The sequence below is a fragment of the Annulohypoxylon truncatum genome, assembly GCF_022578515.1.
Source record: "Annulohypoxylon truncatum strain CBS 140777 unplaced genomic scaffold F4807scaffold_6, whole genome shotgun sequence".
Classification (NCBI taxonomy): domain Eukaryota; kingdom Fungi; phylum Ascomycota; class Sordariomycetes; order Xylariales; family Hypoxylaceae; genus Annulohypoxylon; species Annulohypoxylon truncatum.
Genome location: NW_025953792.1, coordinates 1,111,632 through 1,132,663, shown reverse-complemented (window position 1 = coordinate 1,132,663; position 21,032 = coordinate 1,111,632). Strand labels below are relative to the sequence as shown.

The following is a 21,032-nucleotide window of genomic DNA, read 5'->3' as shown; positions in this document are numbered from 1 at the left end:
GTAGGTAGGCATTTTATGATTGACAGGCGAAGCTTGGTTTCGGCATGTTTCAAAAGCTTCCAAGTTACAATCGGCAACATTTACTAATGTATAAGCTTCAATTTTAGTCGGCCACCAAGTTCCGACGCACAGATTGTGCAGGATGCGTCGACATTATTGCATATCTCTAGCTCTAAGTTGATCCCAACCAGTCTGCCAGTTTACCGAAAATGAAGGCGGGTTCTCCCGTGATTGACGACGCATTGAAAAGAGCGCAAATCGTTATTGGGTGTTTTATGTACTCGTGTGATCAAGGAGATCATCTCTACCAACATTGAAGCAGACGAACATCAACTGCCTACATACTACGTAGTATATAGTAGGTGGTGGGAGGTACCTAACTACGCACCTAAGTACCTACTTAGTAGATTCAGGGGTGAAACGATTAAACATTTTACCATATCTTTGCAGCCAGGCCATACGCGTATATGGTTCTTAAAACTTTACATCATGATAAATCAATGATATTGATAGTACTCTATCCAGGTACCGAAATAGGTACTAGTAGTGTAATGGAAGAGAAAGCAAGATCCACCGCGATTGACCAGCGTGACGCAAACACGCGCTTGATAACTTAATGTAGCCCAACTCAGAAATTTCTAGCTTGTACCTACTAGTAAACTCTGGTGGCCCGTGCTAAAAATGCATCTTGCACCGCCTGCACCCACTCAAGCCCCTGCTAGAACCACCCACACCAAATCCTGACCTCACCACCGACTTAGCGGTCCTAATTAGGTAATTAGGATGTAACTTAGGTACTACCTTCTCCTAGGTACCTTGGGTGATCATTGATGGGATGTCGTCGACTCTCCGCAGTTTACTTGTATTTCATCCTTTTTTTTCCTCTATTATTATCGCCATCATCGTTGCCGCCCAGCCCAGCCTCGTCCGACCCTGTCCAACCTCTTATGTCCAGAGGGCCTTTCGAGGTCTTGTCTCTTTAAAAGAAAGCTTATAGACCCTCTTCTATCCTTGTCCTATCTCTAACGAGCGTCCCTTTTGTTGTACTGTTGTCGGCTTATTATTCCGTCTTCACCCCGCCTTGTTAATTCTATTCGTAACCGGGACTTGAGAAGAGGTCATCTTGAATACGTCATATTTTCATCCAACCGCGCTACTTTCTACTTCTACTAATACGCCTAATTTAATTCTGCTACGAATGGTCGTCTACGCTGTCGACCAGCTGAATTACCAGCTACGTTGACGAGCTCTCGATTCCTCATTCTCGTCCTCGACCCCTCGCCCCCCTCGCCCCCTTCCCATACCATCATCGCAAACATGCGACCACCTAGAATCGCCATTCTCGCCCTCTTCTTCGCTGCTTGCCTCTTCCTCCTATGTCGCGCGATGACATCGGTCGGTCGCCCTGCGTCTGTGATATCTTCCCCGCAATCAGCACAGAAGTCAGGCCTCAGATCTTTATTCTCTTTTTCGACACCATTCACCCTCTTCCCGCCCAACGCCATCATAACCATAGCCGATGACAACAGCACCTCATTCGCGGCGCGGCCCGCCGCTTTTGGGTCCCCGCTGCCGAGCAAGGGCTTGAATGGACAATTGTGGATTGGTAGTGGCTTTACCGAGGAGTCCATGCAAGATGGCGAGGGCGAAGGCGAATTGGGCTGCAGCGACGTTCCCGGCTGGGATGATGGCACCTCAAATGCCGTCTTGAAGCCATCTACGAAAGAAAGTCAACGGAAACTTAAATCCGTTGCCGCTGTAGGCAAGACCAAGAGCCAGAAACGGACTGATTCCAAAGGTCCCCTAGTCGACCGAGCCGCCGCCTCCGAGTCCGAGCCTAAATCCAAGACTAAGCCGGTCGACGACGGTACCGATGACTACCTTCACCAGAGCCTAGATCAGTCGACTAAATCTCAGGTCGACGCCATCGCTTCTTCCGGCTCCGGTCATGCCGATATTCAGTCCATACAGGAGGGAGCTGAGATTGCCGGCAAGATAGTTCTATTGAGTCGTGGCGGTTGTGGCTTTCTTGAGAAAGTGAAGTGGGCTCAGCGACGAGGTGCAATCGCTCTCATCGTTGGCGATAACCAAAGAGGTGGCCCGTTAATACAGATGTACGCTCACGGAGACACTTCTAATGTTACCATCCCTTCCATCTTCACTTCCCGTACGACCGCGTATCTACTCTCACTCATGATGCAGCCCGGGAGTTTTATCGAAGACATCGTTGATGAGAACGGCAAACCTTCGTTGAAAGTGCAGCAGTCCGATAAAGCTCGAAAGAATAGGAAAGCGAGAAACGCAGTCGTACCGGCCCAACCTCTGAAACTTCCCCTGAAGTCTAAAGGCGTGAAGTCTCAAATACCCAAAAAGCATCCGTCATCGAGTGATGAGCCTTCAAGTTCGTCGTCAAGCTGGTTTCCCAAACTTTTCGGCTGGGGCTCTACTTCCAGCTCGAGCTCGGCTGCCAGTGGAAGCCGCCCGCCCAGCAGTGGTCAGCTTGACTGGGTGCTTGTCGAGGACTTTTCAGATGAGAAGGATAAGGTGATTAAAAGTAGTCTGGAGCGCGCTGCAAAAGCTAGGTCAAATGGAGTTTCGAAACCAAAGACTAAAAACATTCCTGGCGATAATTTCCAGATAGGTGTGGAGGACTGGCGAGATCCGGATCTACTCGGCTCTTCCGATCAAGACGACGGCTTACAGGAGTCGATCGAGGGTAACGAGAAGCTCTCTAGACCAAATGCAAGGTCTGATCAAGTATCCGATGCCGAGATCTCGGAAAGCAAAAAGCAGAATACTAATTTGTCGAAGGGTGGCAGAGTCACCCCTGGCAGCGGAGAATATGCCGCACGCCGTATGCCTGCCAAGGGATCTGACGCTATCGGGTCAACCAGAGGGAAGATACCAGCCTCAAGTAACGGCGGTCTGATCTCGAAGATATTCGGGGATGATGATGAAGAAGTAGACTTCAACAAGGCCGAGGCCCAGTCGAAGCCGATCGATACATCCAACGTTGGAAAACCTGCTCCTGGCTCGGGAGGTTCTTCCCCCCTGGATGAACGGGAGGGACTTTGGGTCGTCATCACCCCCTCAAGTGGTGCCAGTCCTTTTTTCGACACTCTCTTGGTTCTGGTGATTAGTCCTCTTATCACGCTGACGGTAGTATATGCTTTGCTCATCTTACGAGCGCGTATTCGACGAAGGAGATGGCGAGCCCCCAAGTCTGTAGTTGAACAGCTCCCGGTTCGTACTTATCATACCGTAGCATCTACGCCAAGTCGTACTTCCAGAGTGCCCTCGCCGACCAGTTCGTCTCCGACGACGCCATTGCTACAGAGCCAGCACGGCCCGTCGAGGCCCAGGCCACGGTCGCGAACCACGACTGGCGTGCCGTCAGCCGGTGACCTTTTGCAGATCGAGTCCTCACTGTCCCTCCCTAGGTCTCCGTCACGCCCGGAGCATGAGAAACGCAATGCACACACTTCGAGTGAGTGGAAGAAGTATATGGGCCGGCAGGTCGAGTGTGTGGTGTGTCTAGAGGAATATGTCGATGGCGTCAGCCAAGTCATGAGTCTACCATGCGGCCACGAGTTCCACGTAGACTGCATGTAAGTTAATTGCCGTATGTCTCGAGAATGCATGTCACTAACTGACAGGGTAGAACACCTTGGCTGATAACGCGGCGACGAACTTGCCCAATCTGCAAGGGCGACGTTGTTCGGTCTCTAGCCCGCGGTATGCCATCCAGCCCACGGTACGAACCCTACCAGGATGATAGCGACGACGACCTTGAGGTACAGGCAACGAGTTCTTCGTCTCCCGATGCTCCCTTAGAGCAATCGGACGATCGCGACGTAGAACAAGGCACATTATTGTCCCCACACCGCTCGCACCAGGGGGGCTGGTTCGGTGCATTCCGGAATAGTTTGCGGGCTAGATTTCTATCTCGGTCTATGCAGACACCGGGAGAGCCTGATAATCGGGATAGGCGATAGTTTTTAGGTGTTTTTTCTTTCCCCTCGATTGCATGGTATTCTATAAGACATCCTCGGCGTTTGGGCACTATAGCGACATGGCTTTGTTATAAACACTGGTTACGGTCTGGGAGAGCATTAGGAAATACGGTTGGGGGATTAGGAACAGGACTACCGAGCTGGTAGGCTTACGAGACTGTTTGATATCTCTTTCGAGACCTTTACTCTTCTTCTTTTCTTCTTAAAAAGAGGGTTATTGTCTAGAAAGAGGTATGAAAGCATGCCTTACATGCCAACATTCACGGATTGACCCTAGGGTTATAGATTATTAATGAGGATTATTATACCCTGTGTAGTCCACTGTGTAGGGCTATGGCAAATACAAATTCGACCGCTTTAACTCAGCCTCGTGCTCGAACAAGAAGAATCATCAAGTTTACCCATAGACCGCAAACTGGCTTGATTCACATTACTACGTACCCTGAGGTACCTACTCACATACACGACGTCTAAAATTTGAATGGATGTCCAGTACTACTTCTAGTTCCCTAGGTAGTACTAAGGACTCGATGGAGGTGCTTAAGTCGGCTGTAAGTAGCCCCAGAGCTTAATTATGTAACACTAACCTAAGAGTTAGCTACCTACGTAATCCTACGTAATTTGTTGCAAAGTGGTCAAAGCTCCAATAAAAATGGCAAGTGGGGATAATACTCTTATTGTGTCTATGACGACAACACCCATTCTGCATCAGGGTACTACCTACCTCCCTCAAATCATGATTAATCCAGCACCGGATAGATAGGTACTTATTCACCATCGTAGGCTAGGCACTGTATGGAAAGGTAATTCTGTCAACATTTCCATTCAACCTATTGAGACTCCCTACAAACTCGACAAACCTCCTCACAATGGCTGGTGACCTCGCCAGCAATGTTCAAGCCAAGGCTGAAGAGGTCGCGTACGTAGACGCCGGGCCTAAAGAAAGGCTCCTACCTATATGATACTTATTAATTCATCGTAGGAAAGAAGACTACTATAAAGCTAAAGAGCTCCTTGCGGATGCGGCTAAAAGCCGAGCCTACCTGTATCCTTTCAAGTATGAAGCTAACATTCCATCTTCAAATCGCTATCTCGGACTAAACTTTCCTATTTAGGGGTATAATCTACTTTATAACGCATAAGGCATTATGGAAGCCATTCTCCTCTCGCATTTTGCCAACCCTAGGGCTTACTTTGGGAGTGTTCGCCTCTATGCTCTTCTTCACTTATCTACCACAGCTCTCAATTCTTGTCTTCATTAACGGCCCCCTGGCTGTCTTCACGACCACCCTTCTCATACTCAACGAGAGCTCTGCGCTTGTCAGTATCATTTCCCGCAACTTCCTCTTGCAGGATGCCCTACTTGATACCTTCGATGGCACACTTGTCTCAAGAAATGCAACTGGTATTGTCAGAGAGGGACGGCAGTTGAAGTCTGGCAATGACCCTATTTCAAGACTGGGTAAAATCCTCAAGAGTCCCTTTTCAAAACTTACTCCGAAAGCTTTCATAAGATATGTCATGTATCTCCCCTTAAATTTTATTCCTGGTATGTTACGTAGCCACGCCTCGTTGCTCTAATTCATATTAACGAAGAGCTACTCTGTTAGTTGTTGGCACGATTATCTTTATATTTCTTCAAGGTTAGTATAAGCCTAGTTACTCGCAATTTACCGCTTATATCTCTATTAGGTCGATCACGAGGCAACACGATTCATGATCGGGTTCGTTTCCTAGGAAAATTTTATGAGACTATGGCTGACTCCGGAGGGTGGTAGTATTTCCAACTAAAAGGATGGTCTTCACCCCAACAGCAGGATTGGATTAAACGGCACGCGGGCCCGTACACAACGTAAGTGCAGCTCAGTTGTTTTTGAAAGGAGCCACTATTGCTAGTACTGCCCAGGCGGAAATATTGGGCGACTGCTTCACCTCTGCTAATATACTGCACATGTCCTATCAATGTTTCTCAGCCTGTTAAATTTGCAGCTACATGCTCCGAAACATGCTTATTACGATCAAAACTTGAGTTGACTCAGGGTTTTAGCTTTGGAACGATAGCGACTCTCCTCGAGATGATACCTGTCCTATCAATGTTCTTTGCATTCACTAACGCCGGTAGGGCCCATATTCTACCTGTGCAGAAATGGATTTGCTGACGAGTCACATTAGCGGGTGCTGCTCTCTGGGCTGCCGACATAGAGCAAGGGAACACGCAGATGACCCAAGGCACGGCCCCCCGTTTGCGAGAAACTGCGAAGAAGGCCGAATAAGGTTGTACAATAAATGCGCCAAACCGACGTCTCCGAGATTAGATGGATCGAAGATCCTGCACAGAAATGCAGACGGACCGCATCATACCCGTAAGACCTTGGCTGACCCTTGGGGTAACTTGTGTTGCTCGCCACCGCGTCGTACACATAAGGGCCAATGGACCCGTGAGGTTTTTTGGAGGACTTTACGGTGAATGGTCAAGAGGCTCACAGAATCCGAATTATTTGCAATTTAGCTATTACTTGTACCCGAGTTTCTAGGTGTTCGAAACATAGCTACCTAGCCACTACAACTCACGAGATATCGAGACAACGTTCACCCACGATGACATTTTCCGAGATGCTATCCATTATTGGAAGCATTTTCCTGATCCAGGAACATGCGTGAATTAGTATATGGGCATTTTCTTAGATTTGTGCAGAAGGCCTTTCGCACGTGCTGTCCCAAATTCCGGTCGCCTGACTTAGGATCTAGTACATGGAATATTGTACGATCTCGATTGATTAAGTTGAAACACGCCAATTCCATGAAGAAAGAAAAAAAAAAAAAAAAGAACCACCTATACCTAGATTTCTATAATAATCTAATGATATCCTAGCAGTGGTAGGTGCATATCCAAAGAAAATATTTCCTAGTAGAAGTGGTACATTTGCTCCATAGATGCTCACTCCGATAGGCAAAGAAACCCTGGGAAGTGATGCAGCAGGGCTTTCTAATGTCATACAGGCATTTAGGGTAAACAAGTTAATTCACCTGGTAATAGTAAACATTTAACATTTAAGGAGTTAATCACATCGTCGTGTGATTTCCAGCCCCCTCCTCTCTTCCCCTTTTTGTTCTTCTTCTCGCACTTTTAGTAGGTAGTAATTCTCTAGTTCCTATAAACGGATCTAGGTTTATATATTATGTGAAGATTTTCATCAAAGTGGTCTCAGATGGGCAATATTTCCAACGGTTAACTGCGTTTGACACCTATCACCAGGCAAGGCTCGCTGCAGATGGGCATATACAGCCTCGTTCTAATGTTAGGTACCGTGTAGCAGCTGTGGGACGTCTCTTCATTACACGTCCCCTTATAGCGAAATTATCCGTACTTGACTAAACCGTAGTAGTTTAGCATATGAATCAGGTACATACTCGTTCATAGAGTGCTAAATTGGTCTGAGTTGTAGGGGTAATATTACACGATGTCACTACAACTCAAGGATTGGTGTGCCACAAGAGCAACACTGTACTCGCCACTTAATTATATAACGTCCACCATTTCATGCTTTTGCAGTCCACGATACCTTACAACTAGTAAGAGAGAGGAGATATAGAAGAGATTCCGTGACAATGTCATATGTCTAGGACTCGTAGCTTGTGCGATCAGTTCACCAATAATCATATATGGGTATATGTCTAACTTACTAGGTAACTTATAAGGTGCTCTTACGAGATGAGCGGCTCTTCGATCCAACGTAATTGTGCTCCAGTGTTAGTAGTAGTACTCCGAGACACCTAGGCAGGTATGCCTTCCTGGTTTGACAACCCTGCCGAGAGCTGTCCTCAGCCTTCTACGACGATGTTGTGTGCGGTATTCCAAGTGATCGCGAGCTGCTTATTAACTAGGACAAATAGCGGTTATTTGACAATCGTAAAGTCTAAATCGTAGGTTTGCAGATGCGTACGTAACATACATGTCCATAAACGGCATTTTAGAAACGATTTCCAAGGGATATTGTATAGGACGGACGGCAGACAGCATCAGAATCTAGAGAAAAAGGGGGTCGATGCTGTACCATCCCGGGCACGCCAGGTAACGAGTAGTGCCAACGTGGGAGAGGACATCAGCCATGCCGGCAAGATGGAAAGGATAGAATGCTTCTATCTCTATCTTGGACAGAGAGATATTGGAAAAGGGGAAAGAGAAAAGGGAGATGAGGTAGTATACATGAGTACTTCGTCTACTTGATACCCAAAAGTGGGGGTGTTACTCTATTGCTCGGCCAAAATCAGAAGCTGTCTCGACCTAATCTCTCCTGGTGGTGACGCGCCTTCCCTTGAAGAAGCACCGAAAATCTACCACATTCAGGCTTCCGCGCGTCAACCCATTCCCCCACCAGGGGCTCTTTCCCTCTTTCTGTTCTCCTTTCGAATCAGTCCTCTCCTTCTTTAATCGACGTGTTTCTCTCCACTCGTCTACCTACATAGGTAGGTAGTATTCCTTCCATCATTCAGGCCCGGCAGTCTACGTCCATCCGCTCTTTCCAGCCTGCCCTACATCTGTTCATCCCCAAACCGCGTCCACGTAGATTTAAAAAAATAGTACTTTTCTCTTTGTTCCTTCACCATATTCTATTCTCTCTCTCTCTCTCTCTCTCTCTCTCTCTCTCTCTCTCTCTCTCTCTCTCTCTCTCTCTCTCTCTCTCTCTCTCTCTCTCTCTCTCTCTCTCTGTCTCTCTCTCTCTCTCTCTTCCCCTCCCCCTTTTCTCTTTTTTCCATCATTTTTTCACCTTGACCACTTCTCACCGGGGTCGGCTACATTCGTTTTGGTCCACGTTTGAGCACTAGTGCATCCTACTCATCATCGTTTGAATTATCTATAGTGTTCATCTTAGTAGGGTTCTGGGTTGTCGCCGGACGCCTACGCCCAATTCATCCTATATCATGAAAACCTCAACTCTCGCTGTTGACCTGGCCTCGGTGACCATCCTTCTTTCAAATCTCACCGGAATTTTTGCAGCGACCAATGGGGGAAGCCTTCTGATTCCGCGTACCTCATCTACCGATGAAGGTCCAAATCAAGTTGACTATGAGCTCTTTGGAGGCCCTCAGCCTGACCGTGGTGCATATAACTATCCTACTCCATCATATGGAGGATATGGTCCTCCTCCGCCGCCGCCATCAACTTCGAAAACTCCATCGTCAAGCTTAGGTCAATCTAGTCTTAGTACGACTTCGTCTGCTGGCTTTGGAAGCAGTCTTACTACAAGCTCCCTTAGCGGCTTCGGTACGTCTCCAAGTATTTCAGATTGATCGTATCTAATATGACATGGTTCCAGTTTCGTCGGGATCAAGCTCGGGAAGCGAGTCTCTGACCTATGCTACGGCATCGTCACCTTCAATCTTTTCCATTGCGTCCAGCTCTGGTTTTGTAAGTTGCCATGTTCAATTCCTGGTAGGCCCAAGAGATTATAGATATGAGTAGTTCGGAGAGACGATAATAGCTAGCTAAACTTAGAGTGTTCATAACTAATCTCAATGCAGAGTGGCCTTTCGAGTATCCAAGGGGGACCCGAGAACCAAACTGTACCTCCGTCAGCAACTCAAACTACCCCCTCTAGCGTAAGCATTGGGACAACGACGGTGGCTCAAACCACTATACCTGGAACGAGCACAAGCGAGCTCGTCACAATAGTCACTTTGTCTTCGGGAATCTCGGTAACCGTGACTGTTATTCAGAATGGGACTACACTTAGGAGCTCTAGTACGGCCGCCGTAACTGCAAGCGTACCAAATACTTCAACGCAAGCCTTGAGTAACACCTCTTCGGCTTCAGCCTCTAGTCCTGTGTCATGGCAGAGCACGGTACTTTCGGGGTCCGAAACTATCCCTTCCATCTTACCAACATCGAGCGCGTTACCCGGAATTTCGTCTGGTATCCAATCACTTTCAACTAGCGCAAGTTCTCCCCCTTTCCCAGTGACCAATTTAACGTCAAGTATAAATCCCACAGGGCCCACTCTGTCTGGAAGCGGTTCACAGCCAATCCCTGATTCATCGGGATCGTCAACCCCGTTCGCGGGGAGTTCTATATTCACATCAGAGTCTGCTACTTTCCAACCATTCCCTATGTCGAATAGCACTCTAGGTATCCGTTCGACTAGTTCTGTTTCTAGTGTGCCATACCAAAGCATATCAAGTACTAGAACCGCATCACCTTCGCAGACTACCACGATTATCAGCTCTGGGATAACTAGTATGACCCCTTACTCCGTATTGAATTCGACAAGTGGCACAGGACCAACAGGCGGGAGCTCGGGCGTCTTCAATTCCAGCTCAAGCCTCCTCATCACACCGTTTCCAACAAGCAACGTTACGTTCTCTACGCCTACATTATTATCTAGCATGGAGATTAGTAGCGTTGTTGTATCGGGAACTTTCACCGAAACTATGACATTTTCAACAAAGCCGTACCCTCTCTCTAACAGCAGCATTAGTATCATTAGTGGAACAGAAATTACTTCTAGTACTTACCCAACACCTCACCCTCCGTTAAACTCGACAACATTGCTGATTTCTACCGGGATTACTACCACCGCGCCATCGGGTATCCTTTCCCTCATTAGTTCTATAACTTCAGAGTCAGCTTCATACCCATTCACGAACTCGACAGGAGTTTCTGGCAGCTCTACAGGGGGTTCGGTCTCACTTCCGGGTACCGTGAAGTCTAGTTTATCTTCCATCTTCCCTTCCACCGGTACCTCTGTATCTAGACCAACCGTTTCAATCACCTCGTCAACACCGAGTGGGAATAGCAGTGTGATGTCAAGCCTTGGAGTTTCTTCGTCAAGTCCTCCCTATCCCATCTCTAACTCAACGGCGTCCTTTCCGGGGTCCACTGGTATACCCCCATCAAGTTCTGTGCTTGGAACCTATCCACCAAGTAACCAGTCCGTCACCGGTACTTCATCACCTCAACCAACATTCCCCCCAGAGAGTAGTCTATTGAGTAGCGTATCACAGACCACCAGGACCAGATATAGCGGCACGGCACCGTCTCCACTTCCAGGTTCCAGTTCGACTTCTCAGCCCCCGTTCCCCTTATCAAATTCGACAGGCGCCCCAACTGGCCAAACTGCCCCTTCAACTATAATAAGTGCACCATCGGCTACCGTTCCTAGTGTGACGGGTAGTGGCGGTTCTAGTCCCGCGGCGTCTCAATCGCCACCATTCCCTTTACCAAACTCGACCATATCAGCCACCGGACAGACAGCCGCGACCACCAGTTCGCTCCGAAGTTCAAGGGTGTCCACTTTGACGTCAGTAGTTCCGAGTGGTAGTCAAATAACGCAAACCCTCACTCTTAATTCATCTTCACCTAATAGTTCTCGGACAGTCCCTTTTCCAATGGGTAACTCAACCTTGACATCATTGGGTCCAACCGGCGTCTCAAACTCAACTACCGTTCTCCCTCCGACTAGTTCTTCTATCGCTACATTCTCTATTACTCCTAGCTTGACAACATCTTCGTTCAGTTCCCCACGAGGACAATCTATAGGGTTAACGAGTAGTCCACTGATTAATACAACTTTGGCTCCCTACCCGATGACCAATTCTACACTTCCACCGCCCGGTCCGACAGTTACTTCTTCGGTCCTAATAACCGGAGCATCTAGTCTTACAAGCATCGGTAGTACTTGGACACCATTTCCTTTCTCTAATATCACGGGGCCTACTATCGTCGGATCAACGGGGAGTCGAGTATCCACTGGCCCCGGCCCGGTCTCTTTGAATTCGACACTCATGCCAACAGGAACAAGGACAAGCTCTACCGTGGTTACCGGAAGCGCTACTAATTCCGTCACAGGGGTTTCTAGTAGTTCTAACGGCCAAACTTCTGGTACATATGCTCCGTTCCCCATGCCAAATTCGACAATCACTTCTGTAGTGGCATCCGGTTTCACTTCGACAAAACGTGAAACTTCGATTAGCAACACCGCCTCAACTTCTGTCGAACCTTCTAATACAACTATATTTTCTACTGCTATATCATTTACTACCGGGTCGAGTGCTGGGTCAGCCAGTCGGTCATCTTTCCCATCTTCTGGAGAATCATCATCCACTCCTCCTTTCCCCTTGACAAATACTACAATAGTACCTAATCCAACTACACAATCCAGCGGTACCATAATTAATGGTTCTAACCCCGTGTCGGGTTCTACCAGGACCAGTAGCCTGTCTAGTATGTCCAGCATGTCCAGCATGTCTAGTCTGTCAAATGGAATTTCGCGAACATTGTCTTCATCACCCTCTGGACAATCAACAATGTCGAGCACCCAGGGGACATCCCAAGCAATCACCTCCCTTGGTACTGGCGCTCCTGGTTCAACGGCAAAGTCTACATTAGGTTCTGCGTCGTACCCGCTATCTAACAGTACATCCTCCCGTGTACCGGCTCCAAGCTCACTGTCAAGTTTGAGCGAGACTGGAATCACCTCTTCTCTACCGGTACCGTCAGGATCCGTTCCATTTGCATCGAGTACGTCCAGTACAGAAACAATTTCGTCAAACACCTCGGGCGGTGAAAGTGCATCCCCTCAAAATACGTCGTCTTCGGCTCCAGGTTCTTCTGCAGCATCGTCCTCTTTAGATACATGCACCGAGGTGCCTACCACCAGTCAAGAGCCAGACACAACTTGTTCTGAGAGCGAGACTTCAGTTGTCACAATTGATACCACCTGCAGCGAGAGTGCAATTACTCAGCCAGGTACTATAACTACATCAACCTTTTCGTCGAGAAGCGAGACTGCTACCGCAACTGCTACTTCATTGACATACCCCACTGTGTCATGTAACGAAAGCTTGGGTTTCTCAATGGCGTCTGACACGGATAACGCTTTAGGTAAGAGACGGGGAGGTGAAAATGCAGTAAATCGACGAGTGCTAACGGGTATAACAGTAAAAGGGAAGTTGTTCAGAGGTAGTGACAGCTTCCCGACTACATTTCAGACGTCAACCACAACATCCATATCTGGACAAATCTTGAATATCACAAGCGTCCCCGCCGCCGGGCCTATCGTTGGCACTGCCTCGGTGACTAGTTCATCCTCAATGACGGAGATTCCCCCACCGATGCCAAATAACGACCACCAGCGCACTTCCCCAGCCGGTTCTATACCCATTGAATCAGGGGCACGGAGCACAAGACATCGCGGTGTCACGCCTGCTTGGCGACGATATGTCCACAACTTCTTCCGGAATGGCAACGACGGAGAGAAAATGGTTAGGAAAGGCGGCGATGAAGACATATAAATGTTTAAACGTGATTTGCACAATGTACCTTTCCATTTCCTGTGTATTGAGATGTTCGAATATGATTTGCCAGGCAGATTTGGAATGATTTGCTTAATCTTGCGAGTTGTATGGGAAAGTGGCAAGCCACAAACTATTTGCTTGAAAAGAGTAACGAATATGCGCAGGAAGGAAGTAAAAGAGTAATGGCAGAAAATACAGGGCCTAGGCGATACTGTACCTAACGACATCCATATTGCTTCCTCAATCCATCGTATCTTACTAATATCGATGCTGATGTTGCGGCTGTTAATGTTGACTGGGCACCTACAAGTAAAGCGACAGGGCTGGTACTAATAGGGGAAGATAGCACCCCGGTGCATAGGTATGTATCTAGGTACCGATACGTAAGCGGGTAGGGAAAATGAGGCGTACCTTGTCTTTATCCCTTATAAATACAGCGCTGTACTCGTAATGCTTTTATCAAATACTGCGGGATCGACACCGTTCAAATTTTAGATATTCTATTTATACATACATGATAGAAGACACCCTTCAATATTGGCAACTCTGCACGAATTAAGGCATCATTGGGACCCTGCATCCCGAGAGCCGCGTTGGTAAAGCGTGTCGGTTTCTCGACTACTCGACTTAATGGGAGAAAAGAGAAATAAAAAGGTTGACACGGTCCAGCGAGGGTCGAGAACCGACAGAGCCACATATCTGGGGGCGGCTGTCGCTAGTCCCTGAGCACGTCATCGGCTAAATATTATTCGTTTGGTTTTTTCTTAACCCATGTTCTAGCCTCCGTGCCTCCGTTTCGTAGGGCAAAGGTGTGCGTATGCTCTACTTACAGAACCTGCTATTGCCTTATTACCGATTACGTATTGTGTAGCGTGGAACCGTATCGGGATCATATCTGGTGGATAACTAGTGTTTTACTCTTTTTTCCCTTTTATTTTATTTAACTACATATGTATATCAACATATCCGTACGTCGGAAGGTGTTGTCGATACTCCTCCTTCATTGACCTTCATCATTAATTGAGAAACAGAGTTAAGTCTCTCACATAGTTCCCTCCTTTCTCTGTATCGATCTTTATTTACTGGCACACCTGAGACATACCACGTTCGACGCTCCTTACGCTATATTATTCGCCAAAGCCTTTTCTCGACGCAATGGCAAACCCTCCTCATGGCGGCGTCCTCAAGGACCTTATTGCGCGAGACTTCCCTAGACAGGCTCAGCTCGCGGCCGAAGCCGAAAAGCTTCCCGCTATTATTTTAACTGAGAGGCAGCTCTGTGACCTCGAGTTGATCCTCAATGGCGGCTTCTCACCTCTTGAAGGTGTGTTTGCTCTCCTAGTCTAATCTCGGTGGCGCTTGCGTTTCTCACAAAAGAGGTTGCCGCATGATCCTATCATGATATTTGCTTCTACTTATGCCCCATGTGGTGCAACACTCATTCTAGCCATGCTCTTGATATGAAGCCAAGCTCACATAGATGGATACCTAGGTTTCATGAACGAGTCTGATTACAATGGGTGTGTAACCATAGAGCTATATGAAGGGCTGTATTTTGCTAATTGCCACACATAGCGTCGTAAGGGACAATAGGCTAGCTGATGGCGTTCTGTTCAGCATGCCCATTACTCTTGATGTGTCCGAGGATACGATCAATGAGGTTGGCCTCAAGCCAGGAGTCAAGGTGACGCTTCGTGACCTTCGTGACGATAGGAATCTGGCTATCCTTACCGTGGACGATATTTACAAGCCAGACAAGTACGGGCTGATTCCTATCCGCCGCATCCTACCTACATGACATGCGCTACTAACACATGTGGGTATAATAGGGTTCTCGAGGCTAAGGAGGTATTCGGAAGTGACGACGAGGCACACCCGGCTGTTAAGTATCTGTTCAGGACAGCAGCCGACTTCTACGTGGGTGGCAAGGTAGAGGCAGTCAACCGCCTGCAGCACTATGATTTCGTAGATCTCCGATGTAAGCCGAGCCCAAATTTCAAACTATTCTGCTTCCAGGACTAATTTGAGTTCTCACGTAGATACGCCGGCTGAGCTCCGACTACACTTCGACAAGCTTGGCTGGAGCCGAGTAGTTGCTTTCCAGACCAGGAACCCCATGCACCGCGCACACCGAGAGCTGACCGTTCGGGCTGCTCGTTCGCATCACGCAAACGTGCTCATCCACCCGGTAGTGGGCTTGACAAAACCAGGAGACATTGACCACTTCACCCGAGTGCGAGTCTATAAGGCCCTCTTGCCAAGATACCCTAACGGCATGGCGGTTTTAGGTCTACTCCCGTTGGCCATGCGAATGGGTGGCCCCCGCGAAGCCATCTGGCACGCCATCATCCGCAAGAACCACGGAGCAACCCACTTCATCGTGGGCCGTGACCACGCTGGTCCCGGAAAGAATAGCCAGGGCGTCGACTTTTACGGGCCTTACGATGCTCAGTATGCGGTTGAGAAGTACCGCGACGAGCTTGGCATTGAGGTTGTGCCCTTCCAGATGATGACTTACTTGCCAGACAAGGATGAATATGCTCCGGTTGATCAAATCCCGAAGGATACCCGTACTCTGAACATCTCTGGTACGGAATTGCGATCGAGGCTGAGGAGCGGCCGAGATATTCCCGAGTGGTTCTCCTACCCCGAAGTCGTCAAGGTATTGCGCGAGTCACATCCCCCACGAGCAGCCCAAGGTTTCACCATCTTTTTAACGGGCTACACAAACAGCGGCAAAGACCAGATTGCCAGAGCTCTCCAGGTGACCCTGAACCAGCAGGGTGGTCGGTCTGTGTCCATGTTACTTGGCGAGACCGTCCGGCACGAGTTATCATCTGAACTAGGTTTCAGCAGAGAAGATCGCAGCAAGAACATTGCTCGTATCGCCTTCGTCGCTGGCGAGTTAACAAGGTCCGGCGCTGCCGTTATTGCCGCTCCCATCGCGCCGTTCGACCAAGACCGGGCTGCTGCCAAGGAGACCGTTGAAAAATACGGAGATTTCTACCTTGTGCATGTCGCTACCCCCCTCGAGTATTGTGAGAAGACTGACAAACGAGGAATCTACGCCAAGGCCCGCGCTGGTGAGATCAAGGGCTTCACGGGCGTCGACGATCCTTACGAGCCTCCTTCCAAGCCAGACTTAGTAGTCGACTGCGAGACGCAGACGGTGCGATCCATCGTACATCAAATTGTGCTAATGTTGGAAAGTCGTGGATTGCTGGATCGCTTGTGAGTCCGGCTGGATTTGTACGATTTTCTCTGAGGCTCGTAATGGGATTTTGGTAGGAATGAATATTTCATTTATAAATAAAGGAAAACTCGGATATAGTTGCGATTCAAGTACGGGAAACGCAGCGAGGACATAAACGGCGCCTAAGTCAAGATAACTCAACGTTATAGATATATTATTGTGGGTAGAGTAAAGTAGCCAAGTAATATATATATATATATATATATATATTTATATTTGGCATGAACGTGTGAATTAGTGTGGCAACATTCTATCGTCTGTATTGTAGACGAAAGCTAGGCACTTCTGATCAGTTTTATAACGCAACTTTATGACCGAATTTGCCCATCGTAGGAATAGCGCATGATTTTGAAATAGCACTGAGGAAATACATGAGCTTAAGAGTTGAATCGAGTTGGATCCACAAATGCATCTACATAACTATTATTAGATGTACAGATGTGCAGATGTCTGAGACAAAAAAACGAGATATGTAAATATGTAAATGTACATGCCTGGGGTCTGCACTCCTATTTTAGATATGGATGAGATGTATATCGTAGTTTAGGTAACTGTGGGAAACCCCGCTTTTAGAGTCAAGTATCCTATACTTCACCTGGCCGCAGAGATCAGTGCCAAGAGCTTGTATGAGGTACGTGGTACCCGATTTCACAGATGCCCTTCCCGCCCTTCGTATGTCCTCCTCGTCGAATCAAAAGCAGCTGCGTAGCGCGTCGAAAGTTCAAGCAACCGCCGTCACCTCTTTTGCACATCTCAACATGCAAGTACGCTCTTCACCACTTTTCCATCCATTTCTTTTCCACCACCTCGCTACTTGATCAACCTCCTAACTTCATAATAATCTCCGACCACGGCTTTCCGAGGCAGTAGGCATTGCATTCATCCGACATTGCGCCAATGCGATTGAGCACCTTTTGCCATCCTCCACACATCCACACATCCACACAAATTTGACCATTTGGCCATTTGACCGTCATCCCTCGCCCAAACTCGGAACTAGCAGTTGGGCCCGGTCGGGCTCGCATAGTCCACCACCACAATGGGTTCCAAAGACCCCGATGTTAATTCAGCCACTGATGGTCGCCCCAAAGATCGGCGGCGTAGCAAAAGTGAGCGAGAGAGGGATAGGGAAAAGGATAAGGAACGTGCCAAAGGGGACAGAGACAGAGATAGAGACAGAGACAGGGACAGGGAAAGGGACAACCACCACCACCACCATAAATCCCACCGTTCCAAGCATAAAAGTTCTGCTGACGGTGATTCGCATACCTCTTCACACCGCCGACACCGAACCAGAGAGGAAAAGGAAAAAGACCGTGACAGGAGGACATCATCCATGAACGACCTAGTACCCGAACTCACGAGAACTTCCATTTCTGGCAGCCGGGTCAGCTTGCCATATCCTACCTTCAGCAAGGCCCATAGTAAGGAAAGCGTACTCGGCCATGAAGATGTAGACGCCTCTGCTTACCATCACGAACCCCTCACCCCCGAGGCCACAGATCTTGGCTCTGATAGCCTGAAAAGATCTAAATCTACAGGCGGTTCTACGAATAGGCAGAGTCCGCAGAAGGGTGACCGGCCACCCAGTCCTCCAGAGACTGATCTATCCGAAGAGAAGAAAAGACGGAGCAAATCTTCCGCCTCGAAGCTAAGAGATGAGCATGAATCGGGATCGGACAGGCCAACATCAAGAACTTCCGGTGTGTCTCGAGCTACTTCAAAGCGCGATGACAAGTCGAAACTATCTACCAAGTCTAGAGCCTCGAGTCAGGCTACCACCATACAATCTCCCCCAACCTACCCACCGCCGCCGCCTCCGCCTCCGCCGCCTCCACCACTGGGCTTGCGCATTGTCAACGACGGCAGTTCTAACTTGAGCGATAATAGAACCGTGGGAGCCCAATCTACCGCCACTCCTGTCGCACCAAAGCGGACAGCCTCGTCGAGAACCTCGCGGGTTCCCAGCCCAATTGAGATCGAAGACTCTCCGGACTCTATACAGGACTCGTCGCCAAAGACCCCTACAGCCACACCACAGTTTCCGCCGCCACAAACCTTTCCGGACGAGAAGCCCAACTCGAGCATCAGGTTTGAGAGAAGAGAACGTCCCACGCCCTCGGCAACACCTGCGACCGATTTTGGTCCTCCGCCGCCGCCTCCGCCCCCTCCTCCGTTGAATATACAAGAAGTGCCGAGAATCGACTATCTCCTTCAGAACGGCGGTCTAATCCATCCCATTCCAAGGAATTTTCTTTCCGTGATACCACGTCAAAATGGCACACGGCCGTCCAATCCGCCTCTAGCAGGGCCGGAAACTTTGTTCGCTCCTTTTTTCAACCTCCTAGACCAATACCAGTCAGTCATTCAAAGGCAGGGCTCGGTCGCAGTGGCAACAGGCCATAAATCTGTCGCCCGGCGATTACTCGACCGGCTAGAAGATGTGTTTTCACGAGATCTTCCTGCCGAGGGCTGCAGTTGTATCATGTGCGAGAGGGCACCGGAAGAGCATCGCGGGCTAGGATGGGGAGAGGTCCTGGAACGAGTAGGGGGCAGGGTTGAAATGCCTGCGTGGCCCCCTTTTGATCTTGCTTCTCTAAGTTCAAATGCTATCGAGAGTGTAGCAGATATGCCTCCCAGGCCGGCGTCCCCAGTTAAACTGGATCCTGATATCGCAGAAGAGTTTCGGGAGCACTACCTGCGACAATCTAAGAAGGTTAGGTCTGTAGTCGATCGATGGATGAACAACTGCGCCGAAGCGCCTGCTCCAGCACCCTCCGAGATCGACGACGAGACTCTAACATTTGCCATCTTGACCAATCTCGACCAGGAAGAACGTCCGTACTTCAATGCACTACTTTCCGGCGCCCGGGAACTCCAGCCTGCTCTGAGAGCACCTACACCACTGCGTAGACCAAGGTCAGATTTCATGATCAAAGCGGGTCTTGCTCTCCAGCGTATCTACCGTTTACCTCAGACACCCCGCGACGCAGAGACGGCCGTGTTTCTTGTCAAATATCCTCTTCACCATGATCTTCTTACGACCATCACCGATATAAACCCTCAGGAGTGGGAGATCCTCGTCTCGGGCCGCTTCGACGGGTTTCTCTGGTCTGGAGCTGATGCCGACGATTTAATGACGCCCATTGCGGACAACCCACTATCCCGAGGCGCTACACCTGCAAACGGCTTCTCATCTCCGCCTCCTTCCCGGGGTCCCAGTGTGCGGCATACGCCGGGTTTCGGCGCTTCTCGCAGCACGACCCCTTTCTCTGGAGTGTACTCCCGCGGCGCAACCCCCGCTTCTTTTATCTCCCTTTCATCTTCGACCGCACCCGGCCACAGTCGTCAGCCTGTATCCCATGACGAAGAGGTTGAGATGGCTGTGCTAGCCGAGGTAGAGCGAGAAATATACCAGGGCATGGAAGCTCTGGAAGACGCATTTGAGAAGCTCCACCTCCGCGCCGAAATGGTACGGAACGCTCTTCGCCAAAGGAATAACGGTCTGTTGATGAGCCAACAGCACCGTCGCGCCGGAAGAATCGACGTATTGCCGCAATTGTCAGGCAACTCGCAAGGCTCCGAGAGACCGCCTTGGGCCGCTGGAGATGATGACGGCGCCGCAAGCGAGAGCGATTGGGGAGGCGACGATTTCGACTTAGCACCCGAGGATTCGGCGAGCAACATTTCAAGTTCGAGACATAGGCGACCCAAGCGAAGAAACGAGAGGAGGACCCCTGCTCCTATCGAGGAAGACGACGAGGAAAGTTACGTCTGATCGGTTAACTTTCTAGCGTCCTGTGCGTATCAAATCATGGCTTTTCTTTACTTTACGACCGCCACGACCTCAAAAAAAATTCGTCGATACCATTTCGAACAATTATCTGGGATTTCTCGTTTTGCATCACAGTTGAAACAAATGAGTTGGAGGTTTGCATATCTGATTACTTTGGCGGGCTAGGATGGGGTAAGCAGAAGTAGAAGGGGATAGATAATCCTTAACGGGCTAGGTGAAGGAGCTCGGTCTGATCGAAGTATTCTACTCCCTGTCTCTTATCTCTCGCCATTTAGCTATACATCCGTGCCCACATAAGTCTGGAGTTTATATGGTTTATATGGTCTTTCGCCTTTGAAATGGGCATTGCCTCCTTTTTCATCCTCCATTTGCATTGTCAGGAAGGATGGGGATGTAGCAATACACTATCTGCTAGGGGAGGAAATTCGTTTATTTGATACCATCATTGACATCATTGAGATATACTCCATTTAAAAAGTTAGTAGTAGTAACATTGTCACCCTCAGAGCATGCCTACGTACTTTAGACACATGCATTTCGTTTTCAAGTCTCGTATGCCAACGGTACATTGATCTAGCAATTGTAGAAGGCCGGTCGTGTTAACGCTTCTCCAGGCCATTTACTCCTTTTTTTTTTTCCCTCTCTAAGAAAACAATTGGTCGTAATTTGTTTTGAG

The 21,032-nt window shown here is 48.8% G+C and overlaps 5 protein-coding genes across 5 annotated transcripts; all 5 read left to right on the top strand.

The window, feature by feature from the left end:
- The first annotated feature begins 1,157 nt into the window (after positions 1-1,157).
- Positions 1,158-4,140, top strand: F4807DRAFT_351978 (uncharacterized protein). The gene is made up of 2 exons (XM_047995468.1): positions 1,158-3,608; positions 3,662-4,140. Exons 1-2 carry the CDS (start codon positions 1,318-1,320, stop codon positions 3,993-3,995), a joined length of 2,625 nt encoding a protein of 874 aa, XP_047857341.1. The 5' UTR covers positions 1,158-1,317; the 3' UTR covers positions 3,996-4,140.
- A 560-nt stretch (positions 4,141-4,700) lies between these two features.
- F4807DRAFT_414695 (uncharacterized protein) lies at positions 4,701-6,616 on the top strand. The gene is made up of 8 exons (XM_047996986.1): positions 4,701-4,932; positions 4,996-5,070; positions 5,129-5,562; positions 5,624-5,656; positions 5,706-5,737; positions 5,792-5,865; positions 6,061-6,131; positions 6,186-6,616. Exons 1-8 carry the CDS (start codon positions 4,883-4,885, stop codon positions 6,284-6,286), a joined length of 870 nt encoding a protein of 289 aa, XP_047857340.1. The 5' UTR covers positions 4,701-4,882; the 3' UTR covers positions 6,287-6,616.
- Positions 6,617-11,660: 5,044 nt separating this feature from the next.
- F4807DRAFT_351837 (uncharacterized protein) lies at positions 11,661-14,054 on the top strand. Its single transcript, XM_047995467.1, has one exon. The coding sequence runs from the start codon at positions 11,796-11,798 to the stop codon at positions 13,302-13,304; it is 1,509 nt and encodes a 502-aa protein (XP_047857339.1). The 5' UTR covers positions 11,661-11,795; the 3' UTR covers positions 13,305-14,054.
- Positions 14,055-14,610: 556 nt separating this feature from the next.
- F4807DRAFT_414685 (putative sulfate adenylyltransferase) lies at positions 14,611-16,776 on the top strand. The gene is made up of 4 exons (XM_047996985.1): positions 14,611-14,827; positions 14,883-15,065; positions 15,137-15,285; positions 15,347-16,776. Exons 1-4 carry the CDS (start codon positions 14,805-14,807, stop codon positions 16,540-16,542), a joined length of 1,551 nt encoding a protein of 516 aa, XP_047857338.1. The 5' UTR covers positions 14,611-14,804; the 3' UTR covers positions 16,543-16,776.
- Positions 16,777-17,514: 738 nt separating this feature from the next.
- On the top strand, positions 17,515-20,738 carry F4807DRAFT_351799 (uncharacterized protein). Its single transcript, XM_047995466.1, has one exon. It carries the CDS (start codon positions 17,600-17,602, stop codon positions 20,336-20,338), a length of 2,739 nt encoding a protein of 912 aa, XP_047857337.1. The 5' UTR covers positions 17,515-17,599; the 3' UTR covers positions 20,339-20,738.
- The last annotated feature ends 294 nt before the right edge of the window (positions 20,739-21,032 follow it).

Bases quoted from the DNA above. Each gene is read 5' to 3' on its own strand.
- F4807DRAFT_351978 (XM_047995468.1), top strand. From the start codon at position 1,318: ATGCGACCACCTAGAATCGCCATTCTCGCCCTCTTCTTCGCTGCTTGC. The intron at 3,609-3,661 runs GTAAGTTAATTG...CTGACAGGGTAG, and splicing joins GAGTTCCACGTAGACTGCAT to AACACCTTGGCTGATAACGC.
- F4807DRAFT_414695 (XM_047996986.1), top strand. From the start codon at position 4,883: ATGGCTGGTGACCTCGCCAGCAATGTTCAAGCCAAGGCTGAAGAGGTC. The intron at 5,071-5,128 runs GTATGAAGCTAA...TTTCCTATTTAG, and splicing joins GCCTACCTGTATCCTTTCAA to GGGTATAATCTACTTTATAA. The intron at 6,132-6,185 runs GTAGGGCCCATA...GAGTCACATTAG, and splicing joins CTTTGCATTCACTAACGCCG to CGGGTGCTGCTCTCTGGGCT.
- F4807DRAFT_351837 (XM_047995467.1), top strand. From the start codon at position 11,796: ATGCCAACAGGAACAAGGACAAGCTCTACCGTGGTTACCGGAAGCGCT.
- F4807DRAFT_414685 (XM_047996985.1), top strand. From the start codon at position 14,805: ATGAACGAGTCTGATTACAATGG. The intron at 14,828-14,882 runs GTGTGTAACCAT...TGCCACACATAG, and splicing joins AACGAGTCTGATTACAATGG to CGTCGTAAGGGACAATAGGC. The intron at 15,066-15,136 runs GTACGGGCTGAT...TGGGTATAATAG, and splicing joins GATATTTACAAGCCAGACAA to GGTTCTCGAGGCTAAGGAGG.
- F4807DRAFT_351799 (XM_047995466.1), top strand. From the start codon at position 17,600: ATGGGTTCCAAAGACCCCGATGTTAATTCAGCCACTGATGGTCGCCCC.